Below are 17,535 nucleotides of genomic sequence, written 5' to 3' on the forward strand. Positions count from 1 at the left end.
TCCTTCGTTGTTAAAAGAGGAAGTATTTATACGAAATAGAAAATATTATTCTATACATTCCAATTACTTCACCATTACTGCACAATACTACACAATATATGCCTTCTCTTATAAGAATACTTTCTCTAGAGCCGAATGATTGATAGAAATGTAATGTGATCACTGTACATGAACAAACTCTGTGAGAGGTCAAGGCCCAGGTCTGGGCAGTGCTATGACTGAGTAGGCCTTGGCTTTGAGTACCACACTGGCTACTCCTATCAGGTCTGGTAGAGAGGTCTGGCTTTCAGCAGGTACAAACTGGAAATCTCGCAACAAGTAGGCGGTGAACAGAAACAATTCCATTTTGGCCACGGCCTCCCCCAAACACAGCCGAGCGCCCCCTCCGAAAGGCAGGAGAGCACGCGTCGAGGCCCCCCCACCCTCCAGGAACCGCTCTGAAAGAGAGAGGGTCTACTGTTAGCTGCTGCTGGAACTATGTTGCTGAGCCAAGTGAAAGCAATGCTAGGTTGCATCCCAAATGGTACCCTATTCCCTATATAGTGCACTACTTTTAACCTGAGCCTTATAGGGAATAGGATGCCATTTGGGACATTGCCAGTACACTCAATAGCCCAGCACCTGGTTTGAAGGAATAGGGATCCGTCCACACTGCAGGGTCATGATGCGCCCCAAACAAATTGGGGATGATGACAGTGTTCTTAGGGATGAAGTAGCCTGCAATACTGAACACATATGGAATAGACACAGAATTATACTGTACATTGCAAATACATTGAGTATATCAAACATGAGAAACACCTTCCTAATATTGAGTTGTACCCCCACCCCCTCCCTCAGAACAGCCTCAATTCATTGGGACATGGACTACAAGGTGTGGAAAGCGTTCCACAGGGATGCTGGCCCATGTTTACTCCAATGTTTCCCACAGTTGTCAAGTTGGCTGGATGTCCTTTGAGAGGTGGATGAAACTTGATACACACAGGAAATTGTTAACAGTGAAAAACCCAGCAGCGTTGCAGTTATTTTTTTCTTCTTTTTTACCCATTTTTCTCCCCAATTTCATGGTATCCAATTGTTGTAGTAGCTACTATCTTGTCTCATCGCTACAATTCCTGTACGGGCTCGGGAGAGACGAAGGATGAAAGTCATGCTTCCTCCGATACACAACCCAACTAGCCGTACTGCTTCTTAACACTGCTTCTTAACACATCCAACCCGGAAGCCAGCCGCACCAATGTGCCGGAGGAAACACCGTGCACCTGGCAACCTTGGTTAGCGCGCACTGCGCCCGGCCCGCCACAGGAGTAGCTGGTGCGCGATGAGACAAGGACATCCCTACCGACCAAGCCCTCCCTAACCCGGACGACGCCTAGGCCAATTGTGCGTCGCCCCACGGACCTCCCGGTCGCGGCCAGTTACGACAGAGCCTGGGTGCGAACCTAGGGACTCTGATGGCACAGCTGGCAATGCAGTACAGCGGCCTTAACCACTGCGCCACCCGGGAGGCCGCGTTGCAGTTCTTGACACAAACTGATGCGCCTGGCACCTACTACCATACCCCATTTAAAGGCAATGGAATATTTTGTCTTGCCCATTCACCTTCTGAATGGCACACATACACAATCCATGTCCCAATTGTCTCAAGGCTTAAAAATCCTTCTTTAACCTGTCTCCTCCCCTTCATCTACACTGATTCGCCTGGTCTGCCTGGATTCGCCTGGCCAGTCTGTGATTTGGAAAGAGCAGGTGTTCTTAATGTTTTACTATACTCAGTGTATAAACATGCATTAGTACTGTATGATGAGGTATTACATTTAGGTAGAAAAACGGCACAGAAGGGAAGTTGGCAAGGCAAATGTACTGTACAAAGCAGAGTAACAGCATCAAAACATAAACTCCCTTAGGATGGTGAAAGTTACACATAGCTGTACAGTACTTTCCCACAGTGCATTTATTGAGATGCTCTGTAGAGTAATCTTATACAGTAATGATATACAGTAATGATATTACAGTAAAGATATACAGTAATGATATAGAGTAGAGATATACAGTAATGTTATACAGTAATGCTATACTGTACTACAGTAAGTATATCTCAGAGGAGACTGGTGGGAGGGGTTATAGGAGGACAGGCTCATTGTAATGGCTGGAATGGATTTGATGGAATACATCAAATAAATGGAAATGTTTGACTCTGTTCCATTTATTCCATTTTAGCCCGTCCTACTATAGCTCTTCCCACAAGCCTCCCATGGTATAGCTTCTATTCACCTGCTGTCTCTGATGGCTCTGTGAGGCACAGCTAGCGGAGCCACAGGTCTGAGTCTGAGCACCTCACTGATCACAGCACACAGCACTGGCAGCCTGTGTCTGTCACTGTACTGAGGGTAGCGCCCGTCCAGCACCGAACACAACTCATCATACACTCTGTACTGCACCTAGGGAGGAGGAAAGAGAGAGAGACAGAGATGGAGGGAGAGGGAGAGTAAGAGAGACGGAGGGAGAGAGAAAGAGAGAGAGAGAGAGAGAGAGTAAGAGAGACGGAGGGAGAGAGAAAGAGAGAGAGAGAGAGTAAGAGAGACAGAGGGAGAGATAAAGGGAGAGAGAGTGAGAGATATTGAGTGAGAGAGAAAGAGAGAAGCATCTCACCATGTGAAGTGATCTCAAACGTAAGTTTTGACATACAGTCTATAATGGAATGCAAGCCAACAACACATCTGTGGGTTTCAGTCTAGTTCCATCTCTATAGAATACTATGTAAAGCATATATCAAAGGTCTGAGGACACTGGCGAATACACTGTATTGTATTGTATTGTAGTGTAGGTTATTGTAGTATAGTGTGTAGAGTAGTGTTGTGTAATGCATTGTATTATAGTGTGGTATAGAGCAGTGTAGTGTAGTGTATATACTTCTGTAGTGTAGTGTATTGTATTGTAGTATAATGTGTAGAGTAGTGTAGTATAGTGTAGTGTAGTGTAATGCATTGTATTATAGTGTGGTATAGAGCAGTGTAGTGTAGTGTAGTTTAGTGTATAGAGTTATGTAGTGTAGTGATGTGTAGTGTATATAATATGTAGTGTAGTGTATCTAGTTCTGTAGTGTAGTGCAGTGTAGTGTATAGAGTTCTGTAGTGTAGTGCAGTGTAGTGTATAGAGTTCTGTAGTGTAGTGATGTGTAGTGTATCTAGTTCTGTAGTGTACTGATGTGTAGTGTATCTAGTTCTGTAGTGTAGTGCAGTGTAGTGAATAGAGTTCTGTAGTGTAGTGATGTGTAGTGTATCTAGTTCTGTAGTGTAGTGCAGTGTAGTGAATAGATGTCTGTAGTGTAGTGCAGTGTAGTGAATAGAGTTCTGTAGTGTAGTGATGTGTAGTGTATCTAGTTCTGTAGTGTAGTGCAGTGTAGTGAATAGATGTCTGTAGTGTAGTGCAGTGTAGTGAATAGAGTTCTGTAGTGTAGTGATGTGTAGTGTATCTAGTTCTGTAGTGTAGTGCAGTGTAGTGAATAGATGTCTGTAGTGTAGTGCAGTGGTTCCCACACTTTTATTAGTCCCCTACCCCTTCAAACATTCAACATCCAGCTGCATACCCCCTCTACCCTGGTGGTAGTATAGTGTATCTAATTATGTAGTGTAGTGTAGTGTATATAGTTCTGTAGTGTAGTATAGTGTATCTAATTCTGTAGTGTAGTGTAGTATAGTGCATCTAATTCTGTAGTGTAGTATAGTGTATCTAATGCTGTTGTGTAGTGTATAGAGTTCTGTAGTGTAGTGTAGTATAGTGTATCTAATTCTGTAGTGTAGTGTATAGAGTTCTGTAGTGTAGTATAGTGTATCTAATTCTGTAGTGTAGTGTAGTGTATAGAGTTCTGTAGTGTAGTGTATAGAGTTCTGTAGTGTAGTGTAGTATAGTGTATCTAATTCTGTAGTGTAGTGTAGTGTATAGAGTTCTGGAGTGTAGTATAGTGTATCTAATTCTGTAGTGTAGTGTATAGAGTTCTGTAGTGTAGTGTATAGAGTTCTGTAGTGTAGTGTATAGAGTTCTGTAGTGTATAGAGTTGTGTAGTGTAGTGTATACAGTTATGTAGTGTAGTGTAGTGTATAGAGTTCTGTAGTGTAGTGTATAGAGTTGTGTAGTGTATTGTATAGAGTTCTGTAGTGTAGTGTATAGAGTTCTGTAGTGTAGTGTATAGAATTCTGTATTGTATAGAGTTGTGTAGTGTAGTGCATAGAGTTCTGTAGTGTCTAGAGTTGTGTAGTCTAGTGTATACAGTTATGTAGTGTAGTGTAGTGTATAGAGTTGTGTAGTGTAGTGTATAGAGTTGTGTAGTGTATTGTATAGAGTTCTGTAGTGTAGTGTATAGAGTTCTGTAGTGTAGTGTATAGTTCTGTGGTGTAGAGTATTGCGTTCTGTAGTGTATAGAGTTCTGTAGTGTAGTGTCGTGTACTGAGTTATTTAGTGTAGTGTAGTGTATAGAGTTTTGTAGTGTAGTGTATAGAGTTCTGTAGTGTAGTGTACTGAGTTCTGTAGTGTAGTGTATAGAGTTCTGTAGTGTAGTGTAGTGTACTGAGTTCTGTAGTGTAGTGTAGTGTAGTGTATTGAGTTTTGTAGTGTAGTGTATTGAGTTCTGTAGTGTATAGAGTTCTGTAGTGTAGTGTACTGAGTTCTGTAGTGTAGTGTAGTGTATTGAGTTTTGTAGTGTTGTGTATTGTATTGAGTTCTGTAGTGTAGTGTATAGAGTTCTGTAGTGTAGTGTATAGAGTTCTGTAGTTTAGTGTATTGAGTTCTGTAGTGTATTGTATAGAGTTCTATAGTGTAGTGTATAGAGTTCTGTAGTGTATTGTATAGAGTTCTGTAGTGTAGTATAGTGTATCTAATTCTGTAGTGTAGTGTAGTATAGTGCATCTAATTCTGTAGTGTAGTATAGTGTATCTAATGCTGTTGTGTAGTGTATAGAGTTCTGTAGTGTAGTGTAGTATAGTGTATCTAATTCTGTAGTGTAGTGTATAGAGTTCTGTAGTGTAGTATAGTGTATCTAATTCTGTAGTGTAGTGTAGTGTAGTGTATAGAGTTCTGTAGTGTAGTATAGTGTATCTAATTCTGTAGTGTAGTGTATAGAGTTCTGTAGTGTAGTGTAGTATAGTGTATCTAATTCTGTAGTGTAGTGTAGTGTATAGAGTTCTGGAGTGTAGTATAGTGTATCTAATTCTGTAGTGTAGTGTATAGAGTTCTGTAGTGTAGTGTATAGAGTTCTGTAGTGTATTGTATAGAGTTCTGCAGTGTAGTGTATTGAGTTCTGTAGTGTAGTGTATAGAGTTCTGTAGTGTAGTGTATAGAGTTCTGTAGTGTAGTGTATAGAGTTCTGTAGTGTATAGAGTTGTGTAGTGTAGTGTATACAGTTATGTAGTGTAGTGTAGTGTATAGAGTTCTGTAGTGTAGTGTATAGAGTTGTGTAGTGTATTGTATAGAGTTCTGTAGTGTAGTGTATAGAGTTCTGTAGTGTAGTGTATAGAGTTCTGTAGTGTATTGTATAGAGTTCTGTAGTGTAGTGTATAGAGTTCTGTAGTGTAGTGTATAGAATTCTGTATTGTATAGAGTTGTGTAGTGTAGTGCATAGAGTTCTGTAGTGTCTAGAGTTGTGTAGTCTAGTGTATACAGTTATGTAGTGTAGTGTAGTGTATAGAGTTGTGTAGTGTAGTGTATAGAGTTGTGTAGTGTATTGTATAGAGTTCTGTAGTGTAGTGTATAGAGTTCTGTAGCGTAGTGTATAGAGTTGTGTAGTGTATTGTATAGAGTTCTGTAGTGTAGTGTATAGAGTTCTGTAGTGTAGTGTATATATTTCTGTAGTGTAGTGTGTAGAGTTCTGTAGTGTAGTGTATAGAGTTCTGTAGTGTATAGAGTTCTGTAGTGTATAGAGTTCTGTAGTGTATAGAGTTCTGTAGTGTAGTGTATAGAGTTGTGTAGTGTATACAGTTATGTAGTGTAGTGTATAGAGTTCTGTAGTGTAGTGTATAGAGTTCTGTAGGGTAGTGTGTAGAGTTCTGTAGTGTATAGAGTTGTGTAGTGTATAGAGTTATGTAGTGTATAGAGTTCTGTAGTGTAGTGTATAGAGTTATGTAGTGTAGTGTATAGAGTTCTGTAGTGTAGTGTATAGAGTTCTGTAGTGTAGTGTGTAGAGTTCTGTAGTGTAGTGTGTAGAGTTCTGTAGTGTAGTGTGTAGAGTTCTGTAGTGTAGTGTATAGAGTTCTGCAGTGTAGTGTATAGAGTTGTGTAGTGTAGTGTATACAGTTGTGTAGTGTAGTGTATAGAGTTCTGTAGTGTAGTGTATAGTTCTGTGGTGTAGAGTATTGCGTTCTGTAGTGTATAGAGTTCTGTAGTGTAGTGTCGTGTACTGAGTTATTTAGTGTAGTGTAGTGTAGTGTATAGAGTTTTGTAGTGTAGTGTATAGAGTTCTGTAGTGTAGTGTACTGAGTTCTGTAGTGTAGTGTATAGAGTTCTGTAGTGTAGTGTAGTGTACTGAGTTCTGTAGTGTAGTGTAGTGTAGTGTATTGAGTTTTGTAGTGTAGTGTATTGAGTTCTGTAGTGTATAGAGTTCTGTAGTGTAGTGTACTGAGTTCTGTAGTGTAGTGTAGTGTATTGAGTTTTGTAGTGTTGTGTATTGTATTGAGTTCTGTAGTGTAGTGTATAGAGTTCTGTAGTGTAGTGTATAGAGTTCTGTAGTTTAGTGTATTGAGTTCTGTAGTGTATTGTATAGAGTTCTATAGTGTAGTGTATAGAGTTCTGTAGTGTATTGTATAGAGTTCTGTAGTGTAGTGTATATAGTTCTGTAGTGTAGTGTATAGAGTTTTGTAGTGTAGTGTATAGAGTTCTGTAGTGTAGTGTATAGAGTTCTGTAGTGTATTGTATAGAGTTTTGTAGTGTTGCGTATAGAGTTCTGTAGTGTAGTGTATAGAGTTCTGTAGTGTATTGTATAGAGTTTTGTAGTGTAGTGTATAGAGTTCTGTAGTGTAGTGTATTGAGTTCTGTAGTGTATTGTATAGAGTTCTGTAGTGTATAGAGTTCTGTAGTGTATGGTATAGAGTTCTGTAGTGTAGTGTATAGAGTTCTGTAGTGTAGTGTATAGAGTTCTGTAGTGTATTGTATTGAGTTTTGCAGTTAGTGTATTGAGTTCTGTAGTGTTGCGTAGTGTATTGTGTTCTGTGGTGTAGTGTAGTGTATTGTGTATTGTGTTCTGTGGTGTTGTGTAGTGTATACAGTTATGTAGTGTAGTGTATAGAGTTCTGTAGTGTAGTGTATAGAGTTCTGTAGTGTAGTGTGTAGAGTTCTGTAGTGTATAGAGTTCTGTAGTGTATAGAGTTCTGTAGTGTATAGAGTTCTGTAGTGTATAGAGTTCTGTAGTGTAGTGTATAGAGTTATGTTGTGTAGTGTATAGAGTTCTGTAGTGTAGTGTATAGAGTTCTGTAGTGTAGTTTGTAGAGTTCTGTAGTGTAGTGTGTAGAGTTCTGTAGTGTAGTGTGTAGAGTTCTGTAGTGTAGTGTATAGAGTTCTGTAGTGTAGTGTATAGAGTTGTGTAGTGTAGTGTATACAGTTGTGTAGTGTAGTGTATAGAGTTCTGTAGTGTAGTGTATAGTTCTGTGGTGTAGAGTATTGCGTTCTGTAGTGTATAGAGTTCTGTAGTGTAGTGTCGTGTACTGAGTTATTTAGTGTAGTGTAGTGTATAGAGTTTTGTAGTGTAGTGTATAGAGTTCTGTAGTGTAGTGTAGTGTACTGAGTTTTGTAGTGTAGTGTATAGAGTTCTGTAGTGTAGTGTAGTGTACTGAGTTCTGTAGTGTAGTGTACTGAGTTCTGTAGTGTAGTGTAGTGTATTGAGTTTTGTAGTGTAGTGTATTGAGTTCTGTAGTGTATAGAGTTCTGTAGTGTAGTGTACTGAGTTCTGTAGTGTAGTGTATAGAGTTCTGTAGTGTAGTGTAGTGTACTGAGTTCTGTAGTGTAGTGTATAGAGTTCTGTAGTGTAGTGTATAGAGTTCTGTAGTGTAGTGTAGTGTACTGAGTTCTGTAGTGTAGTGTAGTGTATTGAGTTTTGTAGTGTAGTGTATTGAGTTCTGTAGTGTATAGAGTTCTGTAGTGTAGTGTACTGAGTTCTGTAGTGTAGTGTATAGAGTTCTGTAGTGTAGTGTAGTGTACTGAGTTCTGTAGTGTAGTGTATAGAGTTCTGTAGTGTAGTGTAGTGTATTGAGTTCTGTAGTGTAGTGTATAGAGTTCTGTAGTGTATAGAGTTCTGTAGTGTAGTGTAGTGTATTGAGTTTTGTAGTGTTGCGTATTGTATTGAGTTCTGTAGTGTAGTGTATAGAGTTCTGTAGTGTATAGAGTTCTGTAGTGTAGTGTATAGAGTTCTGTAGTGTAGTGTATAGAGTTCTGTAGTTTAGTGTATTGAGTTCTGTAGTGTATTGTATAGAGTTCTGTAGTGTAGTGTATTGAGTTCTGTAGTGTAGTGTATAGAGTTCTGTAGTGTAGTGTATAGAGTTCTGTAGTGTAGTGTATAGAGTTCTGTAGTGTAGTGTATAGAGTTCTGTAGTGTAGTGTATAGAGTTCTGTAGTGTAGTGTATAGAGTTTTGTAGTGTTGCGTATTGTATTGAGTTCTGTAGTGTAGTGTATAGAGTTCTGTAGTGTAGTGTATAGAGTTTTGTAGTGTTGTGTATTGTATAGAGTTCTGTAGTGTAGTGTATAGAGTTCTGTAGTGTATTGTATAGAGTTTTGTAGTGTTGCGTATTGTATTGAGTTCTGTAGTGTAGTGTATTGAGTTCTGTAGTGTAGTGTATAGAGTTCTGTTGTGTATTGTATAGAGTTCTGTAGTGTAGTGTATAGAGTTCTGTAGTGTATTGCATTGAGTTTTGCAGTTAGTGTATTGAGTTCTGTAGTGTTGCGTAGTGTATTGTGTTCTGTGGTGTAGTGTAGTGTATAGAGTTCTGTAGTGTACCTCAGGCCTGTGCAGTAGAAAGGCCACAGTCCAGCTGAGCCAGGCAGCTGTTGTCTCTGTTCCCCCGATCAGAAGGTCCACAGTGGCCATGTGGACGTGAGTGTCTGTCAGGACCTGTGAATGGACCATGTCCTTACTGCAGACCATGAGCATATGTGTGACCCAAATGGCACTCTATTCTCTATATAGTGCACTGCTTTTAACCAGGGCCATGGTCAAAAGTAGTGCACTAGGGAATCGGGTGCCATTTCGGATGCGCAATATAACACTTACTATTACACATTTATAGCAATTAGTAGGCTTATATTGTAAGCATTTGCTATGTGATTTTGATTGATTACCATGATAAACCACAGCCTGGTCTCATAGACGAGACCTGACATAGTAAACGTGAATCTGGAAAATCCAAATTAGTATGATATGTTACGTTTGGTGTGGTTACATAAGAAAGAAAGTAACTTAACGCGAATGTCTAGCAACCCAAGGGTTGCGTGTTTGATTCTCGTCACGGATAACTTTTATCTAATTAGCAACTGCAACTACTTACTACTTTTTAGATGCTTTGCAACTACTTAGCATGTTTGCTAACGCTTCCCCTAACCAAAACTTTAACCCTTTGATCTAACTCCAAACCTTAACCCCTAACCCTAACCCCTAGCCTTTCTAACGTTAGCCTTAGCCACCTAGCTAACGTGAGCCACAACAAATTAGAATACGCAACATATCATACTTTTTGCAAATTCATAACATATTGTACGAATTTCAGTTAATACATACTATACAAAATGTAACCTATAATACTAATTGTAGTGTCCCGGATTCACTTCACTATCTTACGTCTACATCTGAGTTCAGGTTGTAAACCATGATAAGAACCTACCACTCCCTGTGTTGTGTCCTGGGGCTTCCCAAGGCCGTTGAGGAGAGCGCTTGTGATGGCAATGTCTTCCTCTGATGTTTTGCTCGGTGCCTGCATCTGTGGCAGCAATACATTTCATATCTTCCATATGCTACCAATGTACCCATATTACATTACAGATGCTTTTTAAAAACTTTGACATGATTGTCTTTGTGTTTGCTGCTGGCTACGTGAACATAAGTTTGAAAAAGAAGCTACAGTATTCACACCAACCTTGTACTCATCCAGATGTGTTCTGATGATGTCATCTCTCCTGGCCACCACTTTCAGAAGACGGGAGAACGGAGGATTGGGCAATATCTTGGACAAATGGGAACAGATCAATATAACTACACAATAGAATCACATATTCCCACTTTTGTTTGCACCATTTTAGACATTTTAATTTGTGTATCAGAGTAGCTATCTGTGCATGCAGTTTCCCTGTCAGATAGTGTAGTATGTATGAGTGTATAAACTTGACCGACCCTGAGCAGTGGGAAGCAGTCCAGAGCAGAGATCCAGGGAGAGCCCCATAGAGACACGATCTCATTAAGACAGCCATGCAGTCTCTGCAGCTCTGCAGAACTCTTCTCATACTAAAAGACACAGACAAATAGACAAAGGTCACAAACACAGACAAATGAATCAATATATTACAGGAAGTCCCACTTATACCATTTACCATTTGATACTACTGTATGTATAGCGTCTTTGTTTCCTTGAAAAGTTATTTAAAAAATCCCATTTGTTATTATTATTATCATTATCATAATTATTATTATTATCATTATCCTAGTATTATCATAATTATTATCAATATTATTATTATTTACAGTACACACAGTAGTACAGGAGATGCTTTACCATATGTGGCATAACCCTTTTCCACCTTCTATAACATGATTATACATTATTCATAAAGCACCAATAGGTTTTTCTTTTATAAAGGATTGATAAACCCTTTCAGGTTGGGCCCTGGGACGAAACACCTCCCTCTGCAACTGGATTCTGGACTTCCTGAAGGGCTGCCCCCCCAGGTGGTAAGGGTAGGTAACAACACATCCACCACGCTGATCCTCAATACGGGGCCCCCTCAGAGGTGCGTGCTCAGTCCCCTCCTGTACTCCTTGTTCACTCATGACTGCACGGCCAGGCACGACTCCACCACCATCATTAAGTTTGCCGATGACACAACAGTGATAAGCCTGATCACCAACAGCAACGAGACAGCCTATAGGGAGGAGGTCAGAGACCTGGCCGTGTGGTGCAAGGACAACAACCTCTCCTTCAATGTGATCAAGACAAAGGAGATGATTGCAGACTACAGGAAAAGGGGGACTGAGCACGTCCCCATTCTCATCGACGGGGCTGTAGTGGAGCAGGTTGAGAGCTTCAAGTTCCTTGGTGTCCACATCACCAACAATCTAACATGGTGCAAGCACACCAAGACAGTAATGAAGAGGGCATGACAAAACTTATTCCCCCTCAGGAGACTGAAAAGATTTGGCATGGGTCCTCAGATCCTCAAAAGGTTCTACAGCTGCACCATCGAGAGCATCCTGACGGGTTGCATCACTGCCTGGTATGGCAACTGTTCGGCCTCGGACCGCAAGGTACTACAGAGAGTAGTCCGTACAGCCCAGTACAACACTGGGGCCAAGCTTCCTGCCATCTAGGACCTCTATACCAGGCGGTGTCAGAGGAAGGCCCTAGACATTGTCAAAGACCCCAGCCACCCCAGTCATAGACTGTTTTCGCTGCTACCGCCTGGCAAGTGGTACCCAAGTCTAGATCCAAGAGGCTTCTCAACAGCTTTTACCCCCAAGCCATAAGACTCCTGAACATCTAATCAATTGGCAACCCAGACTCTTTTACACTGCTGCTACTCTCTGTTATTATCTATGCATAGTCACTTTAATAACTCTACCTACTCTACCTCTATGTACATATTACCTCAATTACCTCGACTAACTGGTTCTCCCACACATTGACTCTGTACCGGTACCCCCTGTATATGGCCTCGCTATTGCTATTTTACTGCTGCTCTTTAATGATTTGTTACTTTTATTATTTATTTATTTAGGTATTTATCTTAATACTGCATTAAGGGTTAAGGGCTTGTAAGTAAGCATTTCACTGTAAAGTCACTGTAAAGTCTACACCTGCTGTATTCGGCACATGTGACAAATGCAGTTTGATTTGATTTGATCACCAACCCCACTAGATAACCAGCCTGGTTCAATTTTCCAACTGTGATATATAACTGCTTATCGTGTCTCTGCTTTTAGATAGCTTACCCACGCAGTGGTTAATAAAATACATGACTATATTTCCGTCATGGTTGTCCCACCAAACCTGGTGTCTCTCTTCATTCTAATTCTGGGTTATGTCCCAAATAACACCCTATTCCCTATATAGTGCACTAGATTTTCACCAAAGCCCAAGTAGTGCACTATATAGGGAATAGGGTGCCACTCCTGGTGTATACACTGTACAGACTCAAAGAACTGACAGATAGCTGGCTTCAAATAGTGTGGGTTTCTTCCAGATACTTGATTGAGCCTGCCTGGAGCAGCCGGATCAAATGGGTGTGGTTTCTTTTTTTGGGACTGTTCCATTGATTCCGTTGTGCCAGGCAAGCTCAATCAAGCGCAGACAACAAATACTATTTGAACCCAGGTGTGATCCTCACCTCTTTCCCAAAGGCCAGTGTGGTGATGATGTTACTGGCTGCTACAGTGAAATCCTCAGAGAGATCCGCAGCTCTGCCGTTATAGTCCAGCAGCACCTGATGGATCACAGGTTACATATTCAGATATAAACTCCCTCACTGTAAACTAAATGTCGATTGCCTCAACTTAAGAAGATGAGTTACCCCGCTGACTTGTAACTTCAACTTTTTGGGGGCTGTAACTTTTCCAATTTGAAACCACTACATCGTCATTACACAAGGCCACAAACAAGAAGTACAACAAGTGATACATCATTAAGTTGTGGTTGGCATGTTGCTGAGGTTGTGTTGCATTGTGTAATCTCCAGTTGAGTCAGTCAGTGTACTGGTACATGCTGGTTTACATTCCTTCTCAGAACACAGTGTATTTGTTCCATGCTGCTGTTCCCTCCCTTGGTAGAGAAAGTGTTCTGTGTTCTGTGCAAGGGTTTGAAATACCTGCACATTGGTGTATGCTCCATTATAGTTCATTACAATGTTTTGACCCCCAGAAAGGTTGAAGGTCTTCGTGGAGTAGACATGGCAATAAACTATACAGGAGCATACAACCATATAATTACATATAGAACTCTAGAATGCTGAAGCTGAGAGATTCTTTTTGTGAGGGTGGATACTTCACAAACCCAAAATCTTTATTTCTAACAGGCTTACCCCCAGAACCTAATCAAGCATCTGAACAAAGGACAAAATATTTGAGTTCTGGTTTAACCCAGATTAGGATCCTAGCAACATGACAAACATTCATCCATCTTGGTCATGGAATCTTTCCTTTGAGAAACTGATCAAATGTGTTCAAATATTGTGTAAAACAATGAATGTGTACATATACAGGTCATTCTGAAAGTATTCAGACCCTTTCTGTTTCCCCAATGTTGTTACGTTACAGCCTTAATCTAAATAAATACACATTTGATCAATCTACACACACACTACCCCATAGTGACATCACACTACCCCATAGTGACATCACACTACCCCATAGTGACATCACACTACCCCATAGTGACATCACACTACCCCATAGTGACATCACACTACCCCATAGTGACATCACACTACCCCATAGTGACATCACACTACCCCATAGTGACATCACACTACCCCATAGTGACATCACACTACCCCATAGTGACATCACACTACCCCATAGTGACATCACACTACCCCATAGTGACATCACACTACCCCATAGTGACATCACACTACCCCATAGTGACAAAGCAACAACAGGTTTAGAACTGTCATGTGTTTCATCTCTACTTGTCTCAGGTGGAGGGCCTGTTTCTGGATGACCCCGTGGAGCGACTGCTGGGAGCAGCGTTGCAGTGCATTATGGGCCAGACGGCGATGGGCCCTCCACTCCTCACTGTAGTCCCCCAGAGAGATGGAGCGGCCTCCCCCTGACACCACGTCTCCTGAGAGACCGGTAGGGAGGGAGGGAGGGGGTAGAGAGAGAGAAGGAGAGAGGGAGGTAGGTAGGGAGGGAGGCAGGGAGGGGGTAGAGGGAGAGAGGGAGGTAGGGGGTTAGAGAGAGAGAAGGAGAGAGGGAGGTAGGTAGGGAGGCAGGGAGGGGGTAGAGGGAGAGAGGGAGGTAGGGGGTTAGAGAGAGAGAAGGAGAGAGCGAGGTAGGTAGGGAGAGATGGAGGGAGCGATGAGATAAGGAGAGAGGGAGGTAGGTAGGGAGAGATGGAGGGAGGGAGGGGGTAGAGAGAGAACGAGAGAGGGATGGAGGTAGGGAGAAATGGAGAGAGGGAGGGGGGTAGAGAGAGAGAAGGAGAGAGGGAGGTAGGTAGGGAGAGATGGAGGGAGGGAGGGAGGGGGGTAGAGAGAGAGAAGGAGAGAGGTAGGTAGGTAGGGAGAGGGAGGGAGCGATGAGATAAGGAGAGAGGGAGGTAGGCAGGGAGAGATGGAGGGAGGGAGGGGGTAGAGAGAGAGAAGGAGAGAGGTAGGTAGGTAGGTAGGGAGAGATGGAGGGAGGGAGGGGGGTAGAGAGAGAGAAGGAGAGAGGTAGGTAGGTAGGGAGAGATGGAGGGAGGGAGGGGGTAGAGAGAGAGAAGGAGAGAGGTAGGTAGGTAGGGAGAGATGGAGGGAGGGAGGGGGTAGAGAGAGAGAGAGGGAGGTAGGGGTAGAGAGAGAAGGAAAGAGGGAGGTAGGTAGGGAGAGATGAGATAAGGAGAGAGGGAGGTAGGTAGGGAGAGATGGAGGAAGGGAGGGGGTAGAGAGAGAGAAGGAGAGAGGGAGGTAGGTAGGGAGAGATGAGATAAGGAGAGAGGGAGGGAGAGATGAGAGATGGTGGGGTGAAATGGAGGGTGGAGAAAGAGAGTGAGGTGAAGGGTAAATCATATGAATCAAAAGCACTGTTGGCTCAGAGTAACAGAAGTGAGTGATGGGTGCTGTGAAAACTGGGGTGGTTCTAGTAACATGTTCTCAGAGTAACATAAGTGAGTGATGGGTGCTGTGAAAACTGGGGTGGTTCTAGTAACATGTTCTCAGAGTAACAGAGTGAGTGATGGTTGCTGTGAAAACTGGGGTGGTTCTAGTAACATGTTCTCAGAGTAACAGAAGTGAGTGATGGTTGCTGTGAAAACTGGGGTGGTTCTAGTAACATGTTCTCAGAGTAACAGAAGTGAGTGATGGTTGCTGTGAAAACTGGGGTGGTTCTAGTAACATGTTCTCAGAGTAACAGAAGTGAGTGATGGTTGCTGTGAAAACTGGGGTGGTTCTAGTAACATGTTCTCAGAGTAACAGAAGTGAGTGATGGTTGCTGGGAAAACTCAGGTGGTTCTAGTAAGGTGTTCTTCACCGGTGTAAGAATGTGGTCTCCCAGCAAAGTCCGACCATTTCTTCACCAAGGCTTCTCTGATGACGTCCCCACTGTTTAATACCACCATGGCTGCAGCAAACACAACATACAGAGTCAAGACAAACGTACTGTAATACTGAAAACATTCACATACTGAGGATATTACATGTATAAACAACTATTCTAACTGTCTTGAAACAGAGTTAACTTGAGTCATTTGGTTGGAAGTGACTTCATTACTTGTGTTGCCACACTTGAGGCGGTAGATGTTGCCATAGCGACGTGCCAGGGAGGTCAGGTGACTGGGCAGGTGGTCGTGTGCCAGCTCCAGCATGTTGCCCAGCAGAGGGAGAGAGAGAGGGCCAGGGAGAGAGGGAGAGAGAGAACGGGGAAAGAACTGATAGAAAGAGTGCAGAAGTCTAGACCCAACAGCTGGGATGGAGGAGGTGGATAACATACAGTAGGAACACAAAGGGAACGTTGGTTGTCATTCTCTTCATAATGTTACTGTTGACCATTGCTAATCAAGTAAAGCCACGTGCCAATATGGACAATGACTTGTCCTACTACCATTTACATTGAGGTTTACATAAGGCCTATTCATAGCCTATATATAATCTAATGATAAGCAGAGTTCCAGGTTAAGCAGCTAAGATAGATTGTTGAACAGACTCATCGATTGTCCTGGACCCTTGAAGGGCCAATCAGCAGTTGCTACATCCATCATATGTATGATATTAAGGATATGTACCCATTGATTATTATAGAATACAACTTAGAAATGCCTTAATGAGCTTAGTTCCACTGTCGTTCCCCATCAGACCCCAAAATATTAGATTGTTTTACTCCGATGTTTGTAAACAAAGTGAATGTCAACAAACACTGTAGAGCGTCAAAACATGGTTACAACTATCATGTTGATATCATGGATAGCTCTGTCTATGAATTTGAGAGAGATGACATTTCTCCAGCCACATCTCTCAGCTTTTAAACCAAACACTTTGTCTGTGTTTCTACAGCTAATTGGCCCTTTACCTGTAGGACATAGACTGTACAGTACATACATGAAGAAAGAGCATTGTGTTGATTACCTGTAGGACATAGACTGTACAGTACATACAGGAAGAAAGAGCATTGTATTGATTACCTGTAGGACATAGACTGTACAGTACATACAGGAAGAAAGAGCATTGTATTGATTACCTGTAGGACATAGACTGTACAGTACATACAGGAAGAAAGAGCATTGTATTGATTACCTGTAGGACATAGACTGTACAGTACATACAGGAAGAAAGAGCATTGTATTGATTACCTGTAGGACATAGACTGTACAGTACATACAGGAAGAAAGAGCATTGTATTGATTACCTGTAGGACATAGACTGTACAGTACATGCAGGAAGAAAGAGCATTGTATTGATTACCTGTAGGACATAGACTGTACAGTACATACAGGAAGAAAGAGCATTGTATTGATTACCTGCTGACTGACATCCATTGGGTTCTCCCTGTGTAACTTTGTCTCCTTTTCCAGGGAGGTAGATGAGCAGGATCCATAACAGTGTAAGCATGACCACAGCACCCACAATCACCACTGACACATATGCTGTCATTATGCAGGCTTTAAGTCTTACTCTCCCTGTCCCCCCAAAAATCACCTTTCACTCTGGTCTTCCCTTTTATACAGGACTCCTGACAGAGTCTCTTCAGTGTTAGCATGGTCCTGCTCAAGGATGGGTAAATATTGTCTTGTCTTGACCCTCTGGATAACCAACTATTATTTCAATGTATTTATATGGTGGAAAAAAACAACAGCTGAGAAATTGTACGACCACGACCGATATCCTTGGGTATCTCAGTAACATGTTGACCTGACACACCAAAGCACTGAAGGTCTTTGTCTCGTTCTCATGGTGCAACTGGGTGGAAATATGGCTCCCAGTTGGAGGATGATTGAGGTCCTTTGGTCAGCCCAGGTTAGGTTGCACCACGGCAGGGTCTTTCTGTAGTCCTTTGGTCAGCCCAGGTTAGGTTGCACCACGGCAGGGTCTTTCTGTAGTCCTTTGGTCAGCCCAGGTTAGGTTGCACCACGGCACGGTCTTTCTGTAGTCCTTTGGTC

The 17,535-nt window shown here is 42.0% G+C and overlaps 1 protein-coding gene across 1 annotated transcript; it reads right to left on the reverse strand.

The window, feature by feature from the left end:
- Positions 1–3: 3 nt before the first annotated feature.
- LOC109900152 (steroid 21-hydroxylase-like) lies at positions 4–17,082 on the reverse strand. The gene is made up of 12 exons (XM_031811988.1): positions 16,897–17,082; positions 15,654–15,845; positions 15,414–15,503; positions 13,871–14,025; positions 12,572–12,667; positions 10,365–10,475; positions 10,111–10,197; positions 9,859–9,954; positions 8,979–9,092; positions 2,275–2,441; positions 622–725; positions 4–437 (listed from the first exon to the last, which is right to left on the reverse strand). The coding sequence occupies exons 1-12, from the start codon at positions 17,027–17,029 to the stop codon at positions 190–192; spliced, it is 1,593 nt and encodes a 530-aa protein (XP_031667848.1). The 5' UTR covers positions 17,030–17,082; the 3' UTR covers positions 4–189.
- Positions 17,083–17,535: the final 453 nt, after the last annotated feature.

This window comes from Oncorhynchus kisutch, unplaced genomic scaffold, assembly GCF_002021735.2.
Source record: "Oncorhynchus kisutch isolate 150728-3 unplaced genomic scaffold, Okis_V2 Okis02a-Okis13b_hom, whole genome shotgun sequence".
Classification (NCBI taxonomy): Eukaryota; Metazoa; Chordata; class Actinopteri; order Salmoniformes; family Salmonidae; genus Oncorhynchus; species Oncorhynchus kisutch.